Raw genomic sequence first — 25920 nt, forward strand, 5'->3', positions numbered from 1 at the left:
TAAAATTGAGGGGTCTCCCATTTAAGACGAGGATGAAGAGGAATCTTTTCTCTTGGAGGGTCATTTGGAATTCTGATTGATAGAGAACAGTGGAGGCTGGGTCATTGAATATATTCAAAACACAGTTGGAAAGGTTTTGCATTGATAAATCAGACAAGGGTTATGGGGGAACAGGCAGAAAAGTGTACTTAAGGTCACAATAGATCACCATGATCTTATTGAATGGTGGAGCAGGCTTGATGGGCTGAAAGGCCTGCTCATCTTTTATAAATTTACCGGATGTGGGCATCACTGGCTCGGCCAGCATTTATTGCCCATCCCTAGCTACTCTTCAAAAAGTGGTGGTGAGTTGCCTTCTTGAACCACTGCAGTCCCTGAGGTGTAGGTACACCCACAGTGCTGTTAGGGAGGGGGCTCCAGAGTTTTGACCAATCAGGAGCGAAGAAACAGGAGTTGTTTCCAAGCCAGGATGGTGAGTGACTTGGAGGGGAACCTCCAGGTGGTGGTGTTCTCTGGTATCTGCTGCTCTTGTCCTTCTAGATGGTGGTGGTCGTGGGTTTGGAAGGTGCTGTCTAAGGAACCTTGGTGAGTTACTGCAGTGCATCTTGTAGATGGTGCACGCGGCTGCCACTGTTCGTCAGTGGTGGAGGGTTTGAATGTTTGTGGAAAGAGGAGCAATCAAGCGGCTGCTTTGTCCTGGATGGTGTCTAGCTTCTTGAGTGTTGTTGGAGCTGCGCCCATCCAGGCAAGTAGAGAATATTCCATTACACTCCTGACTTGTGCCTTGCAATAAATAAATAACCTTTATTGTCAGAAGTAGACTTACATTAACACTGCAATGAAGTTACTGTGATCTTGTAGAGTGTTGGCAGGCTTTGGGGGTCAGGACATGAGTTACTTGCCGTATGATTCCAAGGGCGGGATTCTCCGGTCGGCGACGCCGAAATCGCGTACGGCGATCGGCTGGAGAATCCCCGTTTGCACCGGAATCGGGGCGGCGCCACTTTTGCGATGCTCCACCCCCTAAAAAATGGGGTACCCTGCACGTCGTCAGGATGGCCTCAGGACGTCACCTGAGGCGTTCACCCGAGGCTCTGCCCATCGCTCCCGCAGCTCCGCCCCCGATTGGCTGGGTTCCTGACCGCGCGCAACACTTATGGTATTTGGTAATGTGGTATTTTATTTTGTGGACCCTGTGCGGGGTCTGCGGTCTGCGTCCAACACCACCACAGTCGGGGGGGGGGGGGGGTGGAGCCTTGCCACTGGCCGAGGGAGGCTTCAGCGAGGGCTGGGGGGGACTGGTGGGGGTTAGTCCAGGGGTGTCGACGGGATTCCTGAGAGGGTCATTATTTGGCAGGCCGGGGACGTGTACGGCCGGCGCCATATTGCACGTCACGGCCGCAGCAGGCCGAGAGCCACATGCGCGGCCAAGGATCCGGCCATTTTCAGGTTTTATCTGCAGGTAAAGCCGGGGGCTTTACGCTGCGCGGCTGCTAGCCCCCCCCCCCCCCCACAACCAGGCGGAGGATTGGTGCAGCTGTTGCGCCGTTTTTTCTGGCGTAGAACGCCGTTGTTCCCATGCCGGCACCAAGACTTAGTCTGGAAATCGGAGAATCCAGCCCCTAGTCTTTGACCTGCCCTGGTAGCCACAGTATTAATATGGCTAGACCAGTATTAATATGGCTAGACCAGTATTAATATGGCTAGACCAGTATTAATATGGCTAGACCAGTATTGATATGGCTAGACCAGTATTAATATGGCTAGGCCAGTTCAGTTTCTGATCAATAGTAACCCCCAGGATGTTGCTAGTGGAGGATTTAGTGATGGTAATGCCATTGAATATCCTGCCCCTATATTTCTTATGAGTTGTTGTTAAGGAAACTGGCTCTTTAGACTTGTTGGGCACAGTGCAGGAAGAGATCGGGGTGCCATTTTCCCTGGGCTCTCCCTGGGCCCCACTGAACCCCTCCATACCCACCAGGGCATCCTCCCACCTGACCATCGCCGTGCAAAGAATGGTGCCAGGCTGGTATCCAGGTGGCATTATCAGCATGCTCAGGTGGCACCAGCAGTTCCCCCCCCCCCCCGCCACCCCCTCACCAAGGGCATGCACGTTTGTGGAGACCTGCGCTGTTCAGTGCTTGACAAAGGCGTCCAAGTCGAAGGGGATAGATCACAACACCTTGGTTACCTCAGGGAACTGCATATTAGAGTGAGACTAGCTGTGTCTCTCTAAATATGCAGATTTGCAAAAAGTAATCCCACCAACGTTGGGTGGGATTCACATTGTAACATCTCGCAAGACAGCATTACATCTCACGAGGCGTAGTGAGCCATGTAGACCTCGGGAGCAGGATCTCCTGTCATTTATCAGTCACATTGCCCCACAGCGCACAGCTTTCCGGGCGCAGTGTGGCTGGTAGATCATGCCCATTGTTCCTTAAGAAGTTCTGAAAGTTTTAAATGAGAAAAGCCCACACCCGCACCAACCTTTGGCAGGTAGGATCAAGGATAACCCTAAAGCTTTCTATAGATATGACAGGAATAAAAGGATGACCAGGGTAAGAGTAGGGCCAGTCAAGGACAGTAGTGGGAAGTTGTGCGTGGAGTCCGAGGAGATAGGAGAGGTGCTAAATGAATATTTTTCGTCAGTATTCACACAGGAAAAAGACAATGTTGTCGAGGAGAATACTGAGACACAGGCTACTAGACTTGAAGGGCTTGAGGTTCATAAGGAGGAGGTGTTAGCGATTCTGGAAAGTGTTAAAATAGATAAGTCCCCTGGGCCGGATGGGATTTATCCTAGGATTCTCTGGGAAGCTAGGGAGGAGATTGCTAAGCCTTTGGCTTTGATCTTTAAGTCATCTTTGTCTACAGGAATAGTGCCAAATAGCAAATGTTGTCCCCTTGTTCAAGAAGGGGAGTAGAGACAACCCCGGTAACTATAGACTAGTGAGCCTTACTTCTGTTGTGGGCAAAGTATTGGAAAGGTTTATAAGAGATAGGATGTATAATCATCTGGAAAGGAATAATTTGATTAGAGATAGTCAACACGGTTTTGTGAAGGGTAGGTCGTGCCTCACAAACCTTATTGAGTTCTTTGAGAAGGTGACCAAACAGGTGGATGAGGGTAAAGCAGTTGATGTAGTGTATATGGATTTCAGTAAAGCGTTTGATAAGGTTCCCCACGGTAGGCTATTGCAGAAAATATGGAGGCATGGGATTCAGGGTGATTTAGCAGTTTGGATCAGAAATTGGCTAGCTGAAAGAAGACAGAGGGTGGTGGTTGATGGGAAATGTTCAGACTGGAGTCCAGTTACTAGTGGTGTACCACAAGGATCTGTTTTGGGGCCACTGCTGTTTGTCATTTTTATAAATGGGGGGGGGGGTCATTAGGTTGTGCCTTTGGGCAGGGACAGCGCTAGCAGGTTATGCTGGTGAACGGATATGAGGTGGTGGGGGAGAAAGCCAAGCGGGGTGGCTGGGGGGAGGGGGGAAAGGGGAAGTGGGGGGGAAGAAGGGGAAAAGCTGGGGGGGGGGGAGGGTTTCTGCGACGTGGCAGGGATGAGAGATTACATGGTCAAGGGCAAAGAAAGGGGCCACCTGGGATGGGCTAGGTACAGAGTGGAATTAAATGGGCAGGAGTTAAGTGGGGAAGATGACGGACGGTAGAGGGGATTGGAGGCGCAAGCCTCCAGTAAGGTGGGTAACGTCCAGGGACTGAAAGGGCCAGTTAAAAGATCGTGGGTGTTCGCGCACCTCAGGAGCTTGAAAGCGGGGGTTGTCTTTTTGCAGGAGACACACCTCCGTGTGAAGGACCAGGTTAGGTTAAGGAAGGGTTGGGTCGGGCAGGTTTTTCACTCGGGGTTTGATTTGAAATCGAGGGGTGTGTCGATTTTAATGAGCAAAAAATTGGGATTTTGAGTGCGAAGGAGGTGAGGGATCCAGGTGGGAGATATGTGATTCTGAGTGGGGTATTGGAAGGGGCACCGGTAGTGTTGGTAAATGTGTATGCCCCAAATTGGGATGATGTGGGTTTTATGAGGGGGTTGCTGGCAGCAATCCTGGATTTGGCCACGTACCAGTGATCATGGGAGGAGATTTTAACTGTGTCCTGGAGCCGAGGGTGGATAGATCTAACCCCAGGTCGATGGGTAGGGTAGGAATGGCGGGGGGGGGGTGTTTATGGAGAGGATGGGTATGGTGGATCCATGGCGCTTTCAGAACCCAGGGGGAAGGAAGTATTCCTTCTTTTCACACGTCTATAAGGTGTATTCGAGGATTGATTACTTTGTAGTGAATCGGAAGATTTTGGTTGGGTTGGAGGGGCAGAGTATGCTGGGATAGTTATCTCGGACCATGCACCCCACTGGCTGGATATTCGGTTCAGTACGGGACGAGAGCAGAGGCCGGGATGGAGGTTTGACTCGGGGTTGTTGGCAGATGGAGGTTTTTGTGATAAGGTGCGGTTGGCGATTATGTGGAGTTGAATTAGAATGGGGAGGTGTCGGCGGGCATTTTTTGGGACGCACGGAAGGCAGTGGTCAGGGGAGAAATTATCTCATTTACGGTTCATGCGAATAAGGAAAGGAGGGCGGAACATGACCGTCTAGTGAGCGAGATAGTGGAGGTGGACAGGGAATATTCGAGGGTGCCCACCGTGGAGGGATTGGCGAGGAGGAAAAAGTTGCAAGGGCAGTAGGGCAACTGCGTTGGGCAAGAGGGGTGCAATATGAGTATGGGAGAAAGCAAGCCGCACGCTGGCGCACCAGCTGAGGAGGCAGGCTGCGTCCAGGGAAATATTGAAGATCCGGACTGGGGCTGGGGATGTGGTGTCAGAGCCAGGGAAGATAAATGAGGCATTTATAGAGTATTACCAGGGACTTTATGAGGCAGACCCAGGAGGAGAGAAGTCGGACAGCGGGCGGTTTCTGGACGAGCTGGAATTTCCCCAGGTGGAGGAAGCAAAGAGGCAGGGGTGGAGGAGTCGCTGGGGCTGAGGGAGGTGCTGGATAGTATCAGGGGTATGAAGTCAGGGAAGGCCCCAGGGCCGGATGGGTACCCGGCGGAATTTTATAAGGAATTTGCGGCGGAACTGGCACCGCACCTGTTGGGCATGTTTAATGAAGCACTGGAGAAGGGGGAGTTGCCGGAGACAATGAAGCAGGCAGTAATCACACTAATCCCCAAAAAGGGAAGGATCCGGTGGAATGTGGGTCGTATAGACCCATATCACTATTGAACACGGATGTGAAAGTATTGGCTAAGTTGTTGGCGGGGCGGATGGAGGATTGTGTCCCGGGGCTGGTTGCAGAAGATCAAACAGGCTTCGTGAAGGGCAGGCAGCTCGCGATTAATATAAGACGGCTGTTGAATGTGGTGATGAATCCGTCGAGAGCTTTGGTACCGGAGGTGGCGGTGCCCATGGATGCGGAGAAAGCATTTGATCGGGTGGAGTGGCGGTAATTGTTCGAAGTTTTGGGAAGGTTTGGGTTTGGCCTGAGATTTGTGGCATGGGTGCGGTTGCTGTATGTGGTGCCAATAGCGAGGGTGAGGACGAATGATACGAGCTCATGAAGCTTTGACTTACACAGGGGTACGAGACAGGGGTGCCCGCTGTCACCGCTGCTGTTTGCGCTGCCCATAGAGCTGAAGTGTTGGCTAGTGTAGACTTGAGAGATGAACAGACACTTCCAACACTGATGAAGGTTCAACTCAATTTTATTAACTACTTCTAACTAACTAACACACGATGACTGTGGGCCTAAATGATGCTAACTTAAATGAGTGACCTAAGCCTTGTCCGAACCAGTTGATTCTCTCAGCACGTGTTGTGAGTCTGTGCTGGGCTGGATGAGTTCTTGTTACACTCAGAGGCAGCACCCAGAATGAGCGGGAACCGTGGTGCCCTCTGCCTTTAGAGTGTGTATAATCTAACTGGTGATTGGTTGCGGTGTTTGTACATGTTGATTGGTCCCTGTATGTGTCCATCAGTGGGTGTCTGCCCCATAATATGCTGCTGTATATTATGACAAGAGCCATTGGTGATGGCTCTCAGGGGGTCGGCAGAGTGGCAGGGCTTAATGAGGGGACAGAGGGAGCATCGGGTGTCGCTCTATGCCGATGACCACTTGCAGTGTGTTTTGGATCCGTAGGAGAGTATCGAAAGGATTATGGGCCTGTTGGGGAGGTTTGGAGGGTTCTCGGGATACAAGCTGAATGTCGGGAAAAGCCTGGCATTCCCGGTGAATGAACTAGCACAGCGGGCTAATTTAGGGGGGGATGCCATTTACGGTAGCGAGGGATAGGTTTAGGTATTTGTGGATTCAGTTAGCGAGGGAATGGCTGGGGCTCCATAAGTGGGACTTAATGAAGCTGGTGGAGGAGGCCAGGGAGGATGCTAAGAGGTGGGATACACTGCACTTAACGTTGGCGGGGTGGGTCCAAGTGGTGAAAATGAATATTCTGCCGAGGTTCTTGTTTATCTTTCAAGCTCTCCCGATCTTTATACCAAAGGCCTTTTTTTGGAAAGTGACACAATCATCTCTGACTTTGTATGGGCGGGGAAGCTGCCGAGGGTGGGGAGGACCCTGCTACAGAGGCAGAGGCAGCAGGGAGGGTTGGCGTTGCCAAACTTGATTCATTATTATTGGGTGGCGAATGTGGACAAGGTGCGGCGGTGGTGGGAAGGAGAAGGGGTAGAGTGGGTCAGGATGGAGGAGGAATCTTGTAAGGGGTCTAATTTGAGGGCTATCATGACGGCAGCATTGCCAATGGCTCTGAGTAGGTATTCAGGGAGCCCAGTGGTGCAGTCCACGGTGAAGATATGGAATCAGCTGAGTAGGCATTTTAGGGTGGAAGGGATGTTGGTGCGAGAATCATGTGTTTGAGCCGGGGGGGGGATGGATAGTGTATACAGGAGGTGGAGGGAAGTGGGGCTGGTCAAGATGAGGAATTTGTATTTGGAGGAAGGGTTCGCCAGTCTGGAGGAGCTAAGAGAGAGGGTAGAGCTGCCAAGGGGTAGTGAGTTCAGGCATCTACAGGTTAGGGACTTTGCACGAAAGGTCTGGAGGGGGTTCCATAGGTTGCCGGGATACACCCTGCTGGAGTGACGTGGGCCAGCGAATCACACGCACATGTTTTGGGGTTGTGAAAAATTGGGAAGACTCTGGCCGGGCGTGTTTGCGGTCTTAGCAAGGGTAGTGGAGGAGGAGGTGGACCTTAGGTGGCGATATTTGGGGTTTCAGAGAAGCCGGAGCTCATGGAGAGGAGGAAGGCCGATGTCTTGGCCTTCGCCTCTCTGATTGCATGGCGATGAAATTTGCTGGCGTGGCGGTTGGCATCGCCACCGGGGTGGGGGGGGGAGGTAGCAGCATGGTTGGGTGACCTGTATGACTTCCTGCGGTTAGAGAAGATAAAGTATGAGTTATGGGGCTCAGCAGGAGAGTTTGAGAAAAGGTGGGGGATGTTTGTGACCGTGTTTGAGGAGCTGTTTGTCGCAGGGCGTGGGTGATGGGGGGGGGGGGGGGGGGGGGTGAAAAAGGAGAAAAATCTGTAGAAACTGTATAGTTGGTTGTTGGGAAGAATGATTCCCGGGGCGTTTATTTGCTATAACCTACTTTGATACAAGTTTGAATAAAATGCGTTTTAAAAAAAAGAAATGCCTGAGGTTGTTCTGATGTATATCACTGCAGGTCCTGAAAGGGCTGTTCCCCATTCCGTGATAAACTGGCTTCAAATTCAAACTGCATTGACTTGTAGGTTAAATTGTAAACATTTACCAAGAGGCTGGTTACTGAGTGCTTAACAGTGAAACGGACCTCAAGTTAACGCGGCTGCTACCCAGTGTCACATTTGGGAAAGAACTTGAAACACGTTGCATGATGTTCAAATGCTGGCCACATGTGCACAAAGCCTGCATGTGATTGGCTAAAATGTGGGTGTGTTTATCGTCAGAAAGCTGGTCAGACCATGTGATGCGTTTGGACCCCTGGTTTGCTGTGCTCCAGGAGGAGGGTCTACTGAGAGGTTCCATCTGCCAATCAGCACCTCCTCCACACTTACTAAATTCTAAAAGGTTTCCTTTGATAATTGTTATGTTTAATTAACTATTAACATTTTTAAGAGAAGATGTGGTTAGCACCATCAGGTCAAGGATCAGTTTATGCAAGTCTGGTTGTCAGGTCAAGTAAACTTTGTTGAACTTTGCTCTTGCCATCTTGGCACTGCTCCTTCATTACTGGGCTGCTGAGTCATGTCAGCTCAAAATCAGATCACATCCTGTCTGAAAACCTGGGGCTGGATTCTCCGAGCCTCCGTACAAAATCGCGTTCGGCACGGGGTCGGAGAATGGTCATCAGCCTGGAAACCGGGACCGGCACCGACCCCGCGATTCTCCGATCCCCGGAGAATCGCTCAGGTGTCTCTCGCGCGCGAACTACGTAGGGGGCCATTGACAGAGGCCTCCCACGCAATTCTCCATGCAGAACTGGCCGTGTTCCCGATGGAGTGGTTCTAACCATGTATCGGCTGTCTGGAACCTCGGGTGGTGGTTGCGGACTCAGTCTGCAGCTGCCCTGGTGGGGGGAGTGGGGATCAATCACCGAAGGGGCCTAATGGACGTCCAGGGGAGCGATCGGGCAGCAGGGACCCACGGGCGCGCGCGATCATGGGGAGGCCTACATTTTTGGTGCTGCTCCACGGTCCGAGTCCACCATGTCCCACAGGACGGCTGCTGCAGGCTGCCAGCGTGTGCATGCATGGATTCCCGGCCGGCAGTGCGGGGCCCTGCATGGACTCCCGGCCGGCAGTGCGGGGCCCTGCATGCATGGATTCCCGGCCGGCAGTGCAGGGCCCTGCATGCATGGACTCCCGACCGGCAGTGCGGGGCCCTGCATGCATGGACTCCCGGCCGGCAGTGCGGGGCCCTGCATGCATGGACTCCCGACCGGCAGTGCGGGGCCCTGCATGCATGGACTCCCGACCGGCAGTGTGGGGCCCTGCATGGACTCCCGACCGGCAGTGCGGGGCCCTGCATGCATGGACTCACGACCGGCAGTGCGGGGCCCTGCATGGACTCCCGGCCGGCAGTGCGGGGCCCTGCCTGCATGGACTCCCGGCCGGCAGTGCGGGGCCCTGCATGCATGGAGTCCCGGCCGGCAGTGCGGGGCCCTGCATGCATGGATTCCCGGCCGGCAGTGCGGGGCCCTGCATGGACTCCCGGCCGGCAGCGCGGGGCCCTGCATGGAGTCCCGGCTGGCAGTGCGGGGCCCTGCATGGACTCCCGACCGGCAGTGCGGGGCCCTGCATGGACTCCCGGCCGGCAGCGCGGGGCCCTGCATGGAGTCCCGGCTGGCAGTGCGGGGCCCTGCATGGACTCCCGGCCGGCAGTGCGGGGCCCTGCATGGATTCCCGGCCGGCAGTGCAGGGCCTGCATGCATGGACTCCCGACCGGCAGTGCGGGGCCCTGCAGGGACTCCCGGCCGGCAGTGCGGGGCCCTGCATGCATGGACTCCCGACCGGCAGTGCGGAGCCCTGCATGCATGGACTCCCGACCGGCAGTGCGGGGCCCTGCATGGACTCCCGGCCGGCAGTGCGGGGCCCTGCATGGATTCCCGACCGGCAGTGCAGGGCCCTGCATGCATGGACTCCCGGCCGGCAGTGCGGGGCCCTGCATGGATTCCCGACCGGCAGTGCGGGGCCCTGCATGCATGGACTCCCGGCCGGCAGTGCGGGGCCCTGCATGGACTCCCGGCCGGCAGTGCGGGGCCCTGCATGGACTCCCGGCCGGCAGTGCGGGGCCCTGCATGCATGGACTCCCGACCGGCAGTGCGGGGCCCTGCATGGAGTCCCGGCTGGCAGTGCGGGGCCCTGCATGCATGGATTCCCGGCCGGCAGTGCGGGTCCCTGCATGCATGGACTCCCGACCGGCAGTGCGGGGCCCTGCATGGACTCCCGACCGGCAGTGCGGGGCCCTGCATGCATGGATTCCCGGCCGGCAGTGCGGGGCCCTGCATGGATTCCCGGCCGGCAGTGCGGGGCCCTGCATGCATGGACTCACGACCGGCAGTGCGGGGCCCTGCATGGACTCCCGGCCGGCAGTGCGGGGCCCTGCCTGCATGGACTCCCGGCCGGCAGTGCGGGGCCCTGCATGCATGGAGTCCCGGCCGGCAGTGCGGGGCCCTGCATGCATGGATTCCCGGCCGGCAGTGCGGGGCCCTGCATGGACTCCCGGCCGGCAGCGCGGGGCCCTGCATGGAGTCCCGGCTGGCAGTGCGGGGCCCTGCATGGACTCCCGACCGGCAGTGCGGGGCCCTGCATGGACTCCCGGCCGGCAGCGCGGGGCCCTGCATGGAGTCCCGGCTGGCAGTGCGGGGCCCTGCATGGACTCCCGGCCGGCAGTGCGGGGCCCTGCATGGATTCCCGGCCGGCAGTGCAGGGCCTGCATGCATGGACTCCCGACCGGCAGTGCGGGGCCCTGCAGGGACTCCCGGCCGGCAGTGCGGGGCCCTGCATGCATGGACTCCCGACCGGCAGTGCGGAGCCCTGCATGCATGGACTCCCGACCGGCAGTGCGGGGCCCTGCATGGACTCCCGGCCGGCAGTGCGGGGCCCTGCATGGATTCCCGACCGGCAGTGCAGGGCCCTGCATGCATGGACTCCCGGCCGGCAGTGCGGGGCCCTGCATGGATTCCCGACCGGCAGTGCAGGGCCCTGCATGCATGGACTCCCGGCCGGCAGTGCGGGGCCCTGCATGGATTCCCGGCCGGCAGTGCGGGGCCCTGCATGGACTCCCGGCCGGCAGTGCGGGGCCCTGCATGCATGGACTCCCGACCGGCAGTGCGGGGCCCTGCATGGAGTCCCGGCTGGCAGTGCGGGGCCCTGCATGCATGGATTCCCGGCCGGCAGTGCGGGTCCCTGCATGCATGGACTCCCGACCGGCAGTGCGGGGCCCTGCATGGACTCCCGACCGGCAGTGCGGGGCCCTGCATGCATGGATTCCCGGCCGGCAGTGCGGGGCCCTGCATGGATTCCCGACCGGCAGTGCGGGGCCCTGCATGCATGGACTCCCGGCCGGCAGTGCGGGGCCCTGCATGGACTCCCGACCGGCAGTGCGGGGCCCTGCAGGGACTCCCGGCCGGCAGTGCGGGGCCCTGCATGCATGGACTCCCGGCCGGCAGTGCGGGGCCCTGCATGGACTCCCGACCGGCAGTGCGGGGCCCTGCATGCATGGACTCCCGGCCGGCAGTGCGGGGCCCTGCATGCATGGACTCCCGGCCGGCAGTGCAGGGCCCTGCATGGACTCCCGGCCGGCAGCGCGGGGCCCTGCATGGATTCCCGGCCTGCAGTGCGGGGCCCTGCATGGATTCCCGACCGGCAGTGCAGGGCCCTGCATGCATGGACTCCCGGCCGGCAGTGCGGGGCCCTGCATGGACTCCCGACCGGCAGTGCGGGGCCCTGCATGGACTCCCGGCCGGCAGTGCGGGGCCCTGCATGCATGGATTCCCGGCCTGCAGTGCGGGGCCCTGCATGGATTCCTGACCGGCAGTGCAGGGCCCTGCATGCATGGACTCCCGGCCGGCAGTGCGGAGCCCTGCATGCATGGACTCCCGACCGGCAGTGCGGGGCCCTGCAAGGACTCCCGGCCGGCAGTGCGGGGCCCTGCATGGACTCCCGGCCGGCAGTGCGGGGCCCTGCATGGACTCCCGGCCGGCAGTGCGGGGCCCTGCATGCATGGACACCCGGCTGGCAGTGTGGGGCCCTGCATGCATGGACTCCCGACCGGCAGTGCAGGGCCCTGCATGGACTCCCGGCCGGCAGTGCGGGGCCCTGCATGGACTCCCGGCCGGCAGTGCGGGGCCCTGCATGCATGGACTCCCGACCGGCAGTGCGGGGCCCTGCATGGATTCCCGGCCGGCAGTGCGGGGCCCTGCATGCATGGACTCCCGACCGGCAGTGCGGGGCCCTGCATGCATGGACTCCCGACCGGCAGTGCGGGGCCCTGCATGGACTCCCGGCCGGCAGTGCGGGGCCCTGCATGGACTCCCGACCGGCAGTGCGGGGCCCTACATGGACTCACGGCCGGCAGTGCGGGGCCCTGCATGGACTCCCGACCGGCAGTGCGGGGCCCTGCATGGATTCCCGGCCGGCAGTGCGGGGCCCTGCATGCATGGACTCCCGGCCGGCAGTGCGGGGCCCTGCATGCATGGACTCCCGGCCGGCAGTGCGGGGCCCTGCATGCATGGACTCCCGGCCGGCAGTGCGGGGCCCTGCATGCATGGACTCCCGGCCGGCAGTGCGGGGCCCTGCATGGAGTCCCGGCCGGCAGTGCGGGGCCCTGCATGGACTCCCGGCCGGCAGTGCGGGGCCCTGCATGCATGGACTCCCGGACGGCAGTGCGGGGCCCTGCAGGGACTCCCGACCGGCAGTGCGGGGCCCTGCATGGATTCCCGGCCGGCAGTGCGGGGCCCTGCCTGCATGGACTCCCGACCGGCAGTGCGGGGCCCTGCATGCATGGATTCCCGACTGGCAGTGCGGGGCCCTGCCTGCATGGACTCCCGACCGGCAGTGCGGGGCCCTGCATGCATGGACTCCCGACCGGCAGTGCGGGGCCCTGCATGCATGGACTCCCGGCCGGCAGTGCGGAGCCCTGCATGCATGGATTCCCAACCGGCAGTGCGGGGCCCTGCATGGACTCCCGGCCGGCAGTGCGGGGCCCTGCATGGAGTCCCGGCCGGCAGTGCGGGGCCCTGCATGCATGGACTCCCGACCGGCAGTGCGGGGCCCTGCATGCATGGACTCCCGGCCGGCAGTGCGGAGCCCTGCATGCATGGACTCCCGACCGGCAGTGCGGGGCCCTGCATGGACTCCCGGCCGGCAGTGCGGGGCCCTGCATGGATTCCCGACCGGCAGTGCGGGGCCCTGCATGCATGGACTCCCGACCGGCAGTGCGGGGCCCTACATGGGCTCCCGGCCGGCAGTGCGGAGCCCTGCATGGACTCCCGACCGGCAGTGCGGGGCCCTGCATGGACTCCCGGCCGGCAGTGCGGAGCCCTGCATGCATGGACTCCCGGCCGGCAGTGCGGGGCCCTGCATGGACTCCCGACCGGCAGTGCAGGGCCCTGCAGGGACTCCCGACCGGCAGTGCAGGGCCCTGCCTGCATGGACTCCCGACTGGCAGTGCGGGGCCCTGCATGCATGGACTCCCGACCGGCAGTGGGGGGCCCTGCATGGACTCCCGGCCGGCAGTGCGGGGCCCTGCATGCATGGACTCCCGGCCGGCAGTGCGGGGCCCTGCATGGACTCCCGACCGGCAGTGCGGGGCCCTGCATGCATGGACTCCCGGCCGGCAGTGCGGGGCCCTGCATGGACTCCCGACCGGCAGTGCGGGGCCCTGCATGCATGGACTCCCGGCCGGCAGTGCGGGGCCCTGCATGGACTCCCGACTGGCAGTGCGGGGCCCTGCATGCATGGATTCCCGGCCGGCAGTGCGGGGCCCTGCATGCATGGACTCCCGACCGGCAGTGCAGGGCCCTGCATGGACTCCCGGCCGGCAGTGCGGGGCCCTGCATGGACTCCCGGCCGGCAGTGCGGGGCCCTGCATGGACTCCCGGCCGGCAGTGCGGGGCCCTGCATGGATTCCCGGCCGGCAGTGCGGGGCCCTGCATGGATTCCCGGCCGGCAGTGCGGGGCCCTGCATGCATGGACTCCCGGCCGGCAGTGCGGAGCCCTGCATGCATGGATTCCCAACCGGCAGTGCGGGGCCCTGCATGGACTCCCGGCCGGCAGTGCGGGGCCCTGCATGGACTCCCGACCGGCAGTGCGGGGCCCTGCAGGGACTCCCGGCCGGCAGTGCGGAGCCCTGCATGCAGGGACTCCCGGCCGGCAGTGCGGAGCCCTGCATGCATGGATTCCCAACCGGCAGTGCGGGGCCCTGCATGGACTCCCGACCGGCAGTGCGGGGCCCTGCAGGGACTCCCGGCCGGCAGTGCGGAGCCCTGCATGCAGGGACTCCCGGCCGGCAGTGCGGAGCCCTGCATGCATGGACTCCCGGCCGGCAGTGCGGGGCCCTGCATGGACTCCCGGCCGGCAGTGCGGGGCCCTGCATGCATGGACTCCCGGCCGGCAGTGCGGAGCCCTGCATGCATGGATTCCCAACCGGCAATGCGGGGCCCTGCATGGACTCCCGGCCGGCAGTGCGGGGCCCTGCAGGGACTCCCGGCCGGCAGTGCGGAGCCCTGCATGCAGGGACTCCCGGCCGGCAGTGCGGAGCCCTGCATGCATGGATTCCCAACCGGCAGTGCGGGGCCCTGCATGGACTCCCGACCGGCAGTGCGGGGCCCTGCATGGATTCCCGGCCGGCAGTGCGGGGCCCTGCATGGACTCCCGGCCGGCAGTGCGGGGCCCTGCAGGGACTCCCGACCGGCAGTGCGGAGCCCTGCATGCATGGACTCCCGGCCGGCAGTGCGGGGCCCTGCATGGACTCCCGGCCGGCAGTGCGGGGCCCTGCAGGGACTCCCGGCCGGCAGTGCGGGGCCCTGCATGCATGGACTCCCGACCGGCAGTGCGGGGCCCTGCATGGATTCCCAGCCGGCAGTGCAGGGCCCTGCAGGGACTCCCGGCCGGCAGTGCGGAGCCCTGCATGCAGGGACTCCCGGCCGGCAGTGCGGAGTCCTGCATGCATGGATTCCCAACCGGCAGTGCGGGGCCCTGCATGCATGGACTCCCGACCGGCAGTGCGGGGCCCTGCATGCATGGACTCCCGGCCGGCAGTGCGGAGCCCTGCATGCAGGGACTCCCGGCCGGCAGTGCGGAGCCCTGCATGCATGGATTCCCAACCGGCAGTGCGGGGCCCTGCATGCATGGACTCCCGACCGGCAGTGCGGGGCCCTGCATGGATTCCCAGCCGGCAGTGCAGGGCCCTGCAGGGACTCCCGGCCGGCAGTGCGGAGCCCTGCATGCAGGGACTCCCGGCCGGCAGTGCGGAGTCCTGCATGCATGGATTCCCAACCGGCAGTGCGGGGCCCTGCATGCATGGACTCCCGACCGGCAGTGCGGGGCCCTGCATGCATGGACTCCCGGCCGGCAGTGCGGAGCCCTGCATGCAGGGACTCCCGGCCGGCAGTGCGGAGTCCTGCATGCATGGATTCCCAACCGGCAGTGCGGGGCCCTGCATGCATGGATTCCCAACCGGCAGTGCGGGGCCCTGCATGCATGGACTCCCGACCGGCAGTGTGGGGCCCTGCAGGGACTCCCGGCCGGCAGTGCGGGGCCCTGCATGCAGGGACTCCCGGCCGGCAGTGCGGGGCCCTGCAGGGACTCCCGGCCGGCAGTGCGGGGCCCTGCATGGACTCCCGGCCGGCAGTGCGGGGCCCTGCAGGGACTCCCGGCCGGCAGTGCGGGGCCCTGCAGGGACTCCCGGCCGGCAGTGCGGGGCCCTGCAGGGACTCCCGGCCGGCAGTGCGGGGCCCTGCAGGGACTCCCGGCCGGCAGTGCGGGGCCCCGTATCCACAGCCAGAGCTGCGAGGACTTTAAGGAAAGTCCAGAGTGAAACGCCAATGTTTGTACACTGGCGTGGGGACATAGCCCCATTATTGGAGAATCCAGTCCCCGATTCCCTGCTCTCATGTCTTTGTAACACCTTTTGCTGTTGTGGAAGTCCATGAATCCTGCCCCAGCGTCAACATTTAGCCTCAGGAATGGAGAATCCATCTGAAGACGTGGCACAGTGGTTAACACTGCTTCCTCACAGCCAGGGACCCGTCACAGCGCCAGGGACCTGGGTTAGATTGTGACCTCGGGTGACTGTCTGTGTGGAGTCTGCACGTTCTCCCTGTGTCTGCATGGGTTTCCTCTGGGTGCTCTGGTTTCCTCCCACAAGTCCAAAGATATGCAGGTACCGTGATTGGCCATGCTCAGTTGCCCTTTTGTGAGGGGGGGGGGGGAGTCAGAATCAGCCCTTCTGTTCTCCAGAGCCATGGAGGGCTGACTGTCTTCAATATTTGACAATACCAATATAAATATTTTATTATTGTCACCCCATGTTTGTGGACCACCTGATTTCACCTGGTGTTCCCTCTTTAACAGCCATTTAAAAAGGAGCAGATTTAGAACATAGAACATAGAACAGTACAGCACAGAACAGGCCCTTCGGCCCTCAATGTTGTGCCGAGCCATGATCACCCAACTCAAACCCACGTATCCACCCTATACCCGTAACCCAACAACCACCCCCCCCCCCTTAACCTTACTTTTATTAGGACACTACGGGCAATTTAGCATGGCCAATCTACCTAACCCGCACATCTTTGGACTGTGGGAGGAAACCGGAGCACCCGGAGAAAACCCACGCACACAGGGGGAGGACGTGCAGACTCCACACAGACAGTGACCCAACCGGGAATCGAACCCGGGACCCTGGAGCTGTGAAGCATTTATGCTAACCACCATGCTACCCTGCTGCCCCATTTGGCACCCTCCACCCCACCCCGTTTAGAATGGGGTTTACTGGAGTGGTCTTGAAGGGATCCGAGTCTTACCCAAGTTTCACCTCGGGTAAAGTGTATGCAAGCTGAATTAACCAGCACAGTCATTGTCCCAGTAAAGCCTTGCGTTGAGTAACTCCTTTGTACCATCAATCGCATGCCATTAGCAGTCACTGTTTAAACAACATATGGTGAACTATTGACAGAAATGAAAGCGCCAAGAGGATGTTAATGCTCATCTTATTTTTTTGCAAGTAGCTGATATTTAATTTTATTAGTCAGCAGGATTCGTTTTCTCTGAAGGGAGTCCATAGTTAACTTTATAAAAAGGGGCGATAGCAGAGGGCTCTGGGAGCCTGAAATGCACAATCGCACCTCCCCTGTTATTCCCCCTGCTCCCAGTAAGTATAACAGCGAAGGCATTGGGTCCTGTCGACAACATGAGGACCAGGAGGACCTCGCTGCAGTTCCATTGTGTAAATCAGGGAGCACTGATGACCATTGGCTGCAAAGATGTGGCAGGATTCCCCCCCCCCCCCCCCCCAACCCCCCCCCACACACACACACACACATTCCAACAAGTTGGTCACTTTTTTAAAAGGGTTAACTATTCAGCCACCAAAATATTTTTCCTTTGGTGTTCTCACACAGGCCCCGCGCCTGTGTTAGGATCCCGCACCACACCCCAACATTTGTTAGGATTCCGGACCACATCCCAACATTTGTTAGGATTCCGGACCACACCCCAACATTTGTTAGGATTCCGGACCACACTCCAACGTTTATTAGGATTCCGGACCACATCCCAACATTTGTTAGGATTCCGGACCACATCCCAACATTTGTTAGGATTCCGGACCACACCCCAACGTTTGTTAGGATTCCGGACCACACCCCAACGTTAGTTGGGATACTGGACCACATCCCAACATTGGTTAGGATTCCGGACCACACCCCGACATTTGTTGGGATACTGGACAACACCCCAACGTTTGTTAGAATTCCGGACCACACCCCGACCTTTGTTGGGATACTGGACAACACCCCAACGTTTGTTAGAATTCCGGACCACACCCCGACATTTGTTGGGATACTGGACCACATCCCAACGTTTATTAGGATTCCGGACCACACCCCAACATTTGTTAGGATTCCGGACCACATCCCAACGTTTGTTGGGATATTGGACCACATCCCAACATTTGTTAGGATTCCGGACCACACCCCAACATTGGTTAGGATTCCGGACCACACCCCAACATTTGTTAGGATTCCGGACCACACCCCAACGTTTGTTGGGATACTGGACAACACCCCAACATTTGTTAGAATTCCGGACCACACCCCGACATTTGTTGGGATACTGGACCACATCCCAACGTTTATTAGGATTCCGGACCACACCCCAACATTTGTTGGGATATTGGACCACACCCCAACGTTTGTTGGGATACTGGACCACATCCCAACGTTTGTTGGGATACTGGACCACACCCCAACGTTTGTTGGGATACTGGAACACATCCCAACGTTTGTTAGGATTCCGGACCACACCCCAACATTTGTTAGGATTCCGGACCACACCCCAACGTTAGTTGGGATACTGGACCACATCGCAACATTGGTTAGGATTCCGGACCACACCTCGACATTTGTTGGGATACTGGACCACATCCCAACGTTTATTAGGATTCCAGACCACACCCCAACATTTGTTGGGATACTGGACAACACCCCAACGTTTGTTAGAATTCCGGACCACACCCCAACGTTTGTTGGGATACTGGAACACACCCCAACGTTTGTTGGGATACTGGAACACACCCCAACGTTTGTTGGGATACTGGACCACATCCCAATGTTTGTTGGGATACTGGAACACACCCCAACGTTTGTTGGGATACTGGACAAGAACTCTGTGCATTTAAAAAAAATAATTATGGAGAGGATGGGGATGGTGGATCCATGGACGTTTGGGGACCCGGGAGAGAAGAGTACTCACTCTTCTCCCATGTGTATAGGGTATATTCCCGGATTGACTATTTTGTTGTGTGCCAGACGATGCTGATTGGGGTGGAAAGAGCGGAATATGAGGGAATAGTGACTTTGGACCACGCTCTGCACTATCTGGAGGTAAGGCTTTGTTCAGGTAAAGGGCAGAGGCCAGGCTGGAGGTTGGATTCAAGACTTTTGGCAGGCTAGGAGCTATGTGGGAATGTGGCAGTGGCGATTAACAATTATGCTGAGATCGATCAGAATGGGAAGGTATTGAAAGCCACATTCTGGGAGGCTTTGAAAACGGCGGTCCGGGTGGGGCAATTATCTCGTTCTAGGCCCATAACGATAGGACGGGGAGGGAGGAGAAGCAGCGATTGTTTGACAAGATGAGTGGGTAGGAGGTAATCTGTTGCTCCCGCTGGTGGAAAGAAAGAGGTTGCAGGGGCAGTTTGACAGGTTGGCGACTGGAAGGGTGGTCAGCTGTGACAGGCTCCGGGGATGCAGTATGAGTAAGGGGAGAAAGCGAGATGTATGTTGGCAGCTGTGGTGGCAGGCAGCATTGTGGGAAATCCTACTGGTGAGGGCGGAAGGTGGGGGGGGGGGGAAGTGATATCAGATCCAGAGAGGATGAATGAGGTATTCAAGGCCTTCAATCAAAGGCTGTATAGGGTTGAGGCAAGGGGGGGAGGAGGCTCATATGGGTTGGTTTTTGGATGGGCTGGACTTCGCAGAGTTGGAGGAAGGGAAGAGGCATGCGCTGGTGGAACCATTAGGGCTAAAGGAGGTGATGGAGTGTATTGGCATGATGCAGTCGGGCAAGGTGCCAGAGTCAGATGGCTTCCTGGCAGAATTTTCATAGAATCCCTACACTGCAGAAGGAATCCATTTGGTCCATCAGTCTGCTCCAGCCCTTGGAAAGAACACCCTACTTGAGCCCACGCCTCTCTCCCCCAACCCCATAAACCAGTAACCCCACCCAACCTTTTATAAACTAAGGAGCAATTTATCATGGCCAACCCACCTAACCTGCAGATCTTTGGAGCGTGGGAGCAAACCGGAGCACTGGACGTAACCCACGCAGACACATGGAGAAAGTGCAAACTCCACACAGTCACCCGAGGCCGGAACGGAACACAGGTCCCTGGAAATGTGAGGCAGCAGTGCTAACCACTGTGCCACCATGTTGCCCCCCCAGTTTGAGATGGAATTAGCGCCCCACCTTCTGGGTATGTTCAATGAAGTGGGGGAGGAGGGGGATCTGCCAACTACATTGGCGCTGACGTCAATTTCGCTGTTCCCAAAAAAGGAGAAGGATCTGCTGGAGTGGGGTCCTATCGGCCCATCTCACTGTTGATCATAGATGTGAAAATCCTGGCAACGGTATTGGTGAAAATGTTGACGGGGTACATACCGGAGGTGGTCTCGGAGAACCGGGTGGGGTTTGTGAAGGGGCTGCAGCTTTCTCGTAATATTAGGAAGTTGCTAAATGTAATTATGACCCTGTCCGGGGGGGGGGGGGGGGGGGGGTGGGGGGGGGGGCGTGTGCCGGAGGTGATTGTGACACTGACAGAGTAGAGTGAAAGTATTTGTTCAAATCCTGAGGGGGTTCGGGTTTGGGCCGAGGTTTGTGGCGTGGGTTGGGCTGTTGTATGCGACCGCCATAGCAAGTGTGTGAATGAATGCGACAAACTGGGGTATATTAGACTGCTTAGGGGAACGAGGCTGGGATGTCCACTGTCCCTGCCGCTGTTTGTACTGACAATTGAGCCCTTGGTGTTGGCACTTTGGGCCACTGCTGAGTGGTGGAGGATTGAGGGGAGGGGGCAGGGAGCACCGGGTGTCGCTGTATGCCGGTGACCTGTTGCTCTTCTTGATAGAAAGTATGGGCAGAATCATGTGGCGGGATTCTCCGACCCCCCCGCCGGGTCGGAGAATCCCTGGGGGGGGGGGGGGGGGGGGGGGGGGGGGCGTGCAAAACCCGCCCCGACGCCAGCTGCCGTATTCTCTGGCGCCGTTCTTCGGGCAGGGACGGGATTCACAACACGCCGGTCGGGGGCCGTTGGCAGCGCCCCCCCCCCGGCAATTCTCCGGGCCCCGATGGGCCAAGTGGCCATCCACAGTGGCCTGGCCCGCAATCGGGGCCCACCGATCTGCAGGTGACCCGTGGGGCACTTCTTTCTTCCGCATCGACCCCTATAGGGCTCTACCATGGACAGCGCGGAGAAGAGAACCCCCCGCGCATGCACCAAAATATGGCGGTTGTCTGTGCATGGGCGGAACCATGCCAGCAGTTCCGCGCATGCACAAGATCACACCAGCCCTTCAGTGCATGTGCGAACTCGCGCCGTCCCTTGGGCGCCGGCTGGAGCGGCGCCAATCCCTCCGGCGTCCACCGAGCTCCTGGAAGTGCGGAGAATTCTGCACTTTCGTGGGCTGTTGATGCCGGAGGGTTGGCGCCGGTTCTCCCGCCAGCGGGGGAGAAGGGAGAATCACGGCCATGGGCTCACTGGAAAGGTTTGGGGTCTTCTCGGGCTATAAATTGAATGTTCGGAAAGGCGATGTATTCCTGGTAAACGCATGGGGGCAGCGGTGAATCTACGATCTCTGCCGTTTAAGGCGGCAAGGGAGAGATTCCGGTATTTGGGGATTCAGGTAGCGCACGAGTGGGCCACAACGTATAGAACCCCTGATGGGGTTGAAGGGGGAGGTTAAGGGGACCTTAAACAGTGGGATACTTTGCATCTGACATTGGCAGGAGGGTACAGGTGATAAAGGTGAACACATTGCCAAGATTCCTGTTTCTATTTCAGTCCCTCCCGATTTTCCACCCCAAGGTCTTTTATCGGAAGGTAGATGTGCTAATCTCGGAATTTGTGTGGGCAGGGAGGGTGCCGAGGGTTAATAGGACTCTGTTGCAAAGGCAGAGGCAGGAAGGGGGGTCTGCCTTATTATTGGGAAAATGTGGAAAAGGTGAGACAATGGTTCAGGGGGTGGGAAGAGTCATACGAGGGGACGAGCCTAAGGACCCTTGTGACGGCTCCGTCCTGAGGAAGCAACACGAGCAGTCCGGTGTGGAGTGATTCATAAAAATTAGGAACCATCTGAGGAGGCACTTTAAACTGGGGCACATGCCAGTGATGACTCCACTGTGTGGGATGGATGGGATATACAGGAAATGAAGGGAGAGAGGGCGAGTGCGGGTCAGGGACATGTTTGTGGAGGGCAAGTTTGCTGGGCTAGAGGAGCTGCCAGAGAGTTTGGAGCTACCATGGGGGAGTGAGTTCAGATACTCTCAGGTGCGCAACTTTGCACACAAGGAGCTGCCTTCATTCCCTCAGGTACCGGAATATACACTTTTGGAGAAAAGGTTTCTCCTGGATGAAGGGGGGATGGAAGGATTGGGGACATATATGGGTGGTTGAGAGAGAAGGGCATAACCTTAGTGAAAAGGATCAAGTGGAAGTGGGAGGAGGAGTTGAGGAGGGAGATAGGGTGGGGACTTTTCCGCAAAGTAATGCGCCGAGCGAACTCACCCTCCTCTTGTGCAAGGATGAGTTTTATTCAGTTTAAGGAGGTGCATAGGGTCCACATAACTGAAGCCTGGATGAGTGAGTTTTTCCCGGAGGTAGTGGACGGATGTGAGAGGTGTAGGAGGGGGTCGGCGAACCATGTCCATATGTTCTGGGGATGTGTGGAGTTGACAGACTTTTGGGAGGCAGTGTTTAGGAACCTAATCGAGGATTGTAGGGTTTGAGATGAAGCCGGACCCTATGGTGGGGGTCTTTGGGGTGTCGAAAGTGCCAGAGCTGCATGCTGGAGGGGAAGGGGCCTAATGTCGTGGCCTTGGCCGTTGTGATTGCCGGAGACTTTTGAATTGGAGGTTGGCTGTGCCACCGGGGGTCATGGTTGGGAGACTTGAACCAGTTTCTCAGGTTGGAGAAATTCAAATTTGCCCTGAGGGGGTCAGTGGAGGGCTTTGAGGTACGGCAGAGGGCGCTTATGATGGTATTTGAGGAGCTATTTGTGACAAGGGTTGGGAGCGGAGAGAGACGTAAATGGGGAAAATGTACAAACGATATCCTCTGTTGGACGTTAAGGCTGTGTTACTGTGTTGAACATGTTCGGAATAAAATACCTTTAAAAAAAAGGAGCCACGGCCCTGTCTTTGGGCAGTGTGCACATATATAACACATACATAACACATACATAACACACATATAACACATATATAACAACAGCTCAGTCCTAACTCCCGTTTTTGTTATTTTTGACGTGTGAAAACTTGGGACCCATCACATTATCTGCCCTTCCCGTCCTCACGCACCCAGATGAATTAATCAGAGCGGCCACTACCTTGGGCCCCTTTGAAGACTCCAGATCCACGGCAATGTGGTTGACTCTTAAAATGCCACTCGATTGAAGGGCAGTTAGGGCCAGGAAACAAATGCTGGCCTTGCCTGTGGTGGCTGCCCACATCCCATAAAAGAATAAAGAAAAAATATTCACACAATCATGAAACGCAGAAGGGTTTTTTTTTGTACCCATCCTGCTCACGTTGGCTTGATGGAACAACTATCCAATTAGCCACGCTCCCCGACTTTCATACACTTTCCTCCGGGCCCTCCAATTTCAAGTAGAATTTTGAAATTTACCATTAATTCAGACGGCTTCACTTCTGGTGGTTCATTCCTCACCATGACAATTTGTAAAAAGAAAATCTCCCAAACACCTCAATCGGTGCCCGGCCTTCCTGCCCATGCTTCCCCTATCCACTGTATGAAAACCCTTCATCGTTTCAATGAAGCAAGAATAACAGTGACTTTGGCAGGGCAGAAAGTTCCTTACGCAGCATAGCAGAGGTGGGGATGGACATGGAAGAGGACATCACAATATAGGGTTCGGGTGACAAAGCATGACGAGCTATAAAGGAATAGTAGTCAACAGGATTTGGTACATTTATGAGGAGGAAATGTTGATAAGTGTTGGACTGTTCCTTGATCTGAGCTAGAGAAGGGAAGTCAGGCTCCCTTTAACTGACTTTCCTGTCTGATCTTCAGGATAACCAGGTAAGCTTGGTCAGAGACCGGGACACACTTCCATGTTACGTCTGTCGCTGCAGCATATCAGACAGGGTTATTTCATTATCGTTTCATTTTGCAGCTCCATAGGAAGAAGTTTATATACGTCGTCTTTGCCGTCGGAATTGGTGGGAGTTTCCAATTTGGGTTCAATATATCCGCCATCAATCCACCATCAGAGGTAAGAAGGACATCCTACATTCCTGACACACTCCCACTGGCACTTGTATTCACAATTCCGTTCATACTGTTCGAAATTATATTTAAGTTTGATGCTGAATGAATCTTCTGTTGTAATTCATTCTCACAGCATATTAAGAAGTTCATCAATGAAACATGGGTCGAGCGATATGAAACACCATTACAGGAATATTCACTAATGCTGTTGTGGTCCTTCATTGTGTCTGTGTACCCTGTTGGAGGACTGATTGGAGCACAGTTTGCTGCAGTTTTAGCAGTGAAGTATGGAAGGTAGGATCAGCAGAATCAATCTGTGTGTCACATCACAAAACTGTGAGGTAAAAATAAAAACAACACAGGGTGTGGGATTATCTCAGCCCTGGGCCGGGCCGGTCAATCCCCGCGACCGGGACACGCCGCCCCGACGCCGACACGCGATTCTCCGCAGAGCAGAGAATCGGTGCCATTGGCGCTGGCGTAGACGGTGCGGCGCCGGTCGGGGGCCGCTCTATGTGGCCGGCCCGCAGATTCTCATCCTGGGACAGGCCAAGCGGCCGTCGTGAAACGGCGAGTCCCATCTGCGCCGTCCACACCTGCTCTCAGGTGGCGCGAACCCGGCGTCGCAGGGTCGTGGGGCGGCCTGTGGGGGAGGGAGGGTCTAACCCCGGGAGGGGGGGGGTCCGACCCCGGGGGGGGGGGGGGGTCCGGCCCCGGGGTGGCCTCCGATGATGTGGCCTAGCCCGCAATCAGGGCCCACCGATTGGCAGATCAGCCTCTCTGGCTGTGGGCCTTCTTCCCTACGTGCTGGCCCCCCTGTAGTCCTGTGCCATGTTGCGTAGGGGCCGGCGCGTTGAAGGAAGGCACTGCATATGCGCCCGTTGGCGCCGGTGCCACTGCGCATGCGCGGATCCCACGGTGCCCAGTTCACGCTGGGATCAGCAGCGGCAGCGGCGTGAACCGCTCCAGTGCCATGCTGGCCCCTTTTGTGGGCCAGAATTAGTCGTGGGTCAGCCCATTCATGCCACCGTAAAACACGACGGCGTTTACGATGGCGTGGACACTCCGCTGCGGGATTAGAGAATCCCGTCCCTGAAGTCATACCGCAAGAATTCAGAAAGAAATTGAGAAGAACTTAGATCCAGAGATTAGAGTGATGGGTGAGATAGACTGAGGGTCGGGCAGGCAGAGTGAGGGAGTGGAGGGGGAGGGACAGAGTGAGGGAGTGGAGGGGGACGGGCAGAGTGAGGGAGTGGAGGGGGACGGACAGAGTGAGGGAGTTGAGGGGGAGGGACAGAGTGAGGCAGTGGAGGGGGACGGACAGAGTGAGGGAGTGGAGGGGGAGGGACAGAGTGAGGGAGTGGAGGGGGACGGACAGAGTGAGGGAGTGGAGGGGGACGGACAGAGTGAGGGAGTGGAGGGGCACGGACAGAGTGAGGGAGTTGAGGGGGAGGGACAGAGTGAGGGAGTGGAGGGGGAGGGACAGAGTGAGGGAGTGGAGGGGGAGGGACAGAGTGAGGGAGTGGAGGGGGACGGACAGAGTGAGGGAGTGGAGGGGGACGGACAGAGTGAGGGAGTGGAGGGGGACGGACAGAGTGAGGCAGTGGAGGGGGACGGACAGAGTGAGGGAGTGGAGGGGGACGGACAGAGTGAGGGAGTGGAGGAGGACGGACAGAGTGAGGGAGTGGAGGGGGACGGACAGAGTGAGGGAGTGGAGGGGGAGGGACAGAGTGAGGGAGTGGAGGGGGACGGACAGTGAGGGAGTGGAGGGGGACGGACAGAGTGAGGGAGTGGAGGGGGATGGACAGAGTGAGGGAGTGGAGGTGCGGGACAGAGTGAGGGACTGGAGGGGGACGGACAGAGTGAGGGAGTGGAGGGGGACGGACAGAGTGAGGGAGAGGAGGGGGATGGACAGAGTGAGGGAGTGGAGGGGGACGGACAGAGTGAGGGAGTGGAGGGGGATGGACAGAGTGAGGGAGTGGAGGGGGACGGACAGAGTGAGGGAGTGGAGGGGGACGGACAGAGTGAGGGAGTGGAGGGGGACGGACAGAGTGAGGGAGTGGAGGGGGAAGGACAGAGTGAGGGACTGGAGGGGGAGGGACAGAGTGAGGGAGTGGAGGGGATGGACAGAGTGAGGGAGTGGAGGAGGACGGACAGAGTGAGGGAGTGGAGGGGACGGA

General features: G+C 58.3%; 1 protein-coding gene across 2 annotated transcripts in view; it reads left to right on the forward strand.

Moving 5' to 3' along the window:
- The window catches only part of LOC119977378 (solute carrier family 2, facilitated glucose transporter member 11-like), a 111564-nt gene that overhangs the window by 19187 nt on the left and 66457 nt on the right, over positions 1–25920 (forward strand). For both annotated transcript variants that reach the window (XM_038818226.1, XM_038818233.1), the window contains exons 2-3: positions 23646–23744; positions 23874–24034. In XM_038818226.1, the coding sequence (XP_038674154.1) occupies positions 23646–23744; positions 23874–24034 (260 nt within the window). The remainder of the gene's footprint in view (positions 1–23645; positions 23745–23873; positions 24035–25920) is intronic.

The sequence above is a fragment of the Scyliorhinus canicula genome, chromosome 1 (assembly GCF_902713615.1).
Source record: "Scyliorhinus canicula chromosome 1, sScyCan1.1, whole genome shotgun sequence".
NCBI classification, from domain to species: domain Eukaryota; kingdom Metazoa; phylum Chordata; class Chondrichthyes; order Carcharhiniformes; family Scyliorhinidae; genus Scyliorhinus; species Scyliorhinus canicula.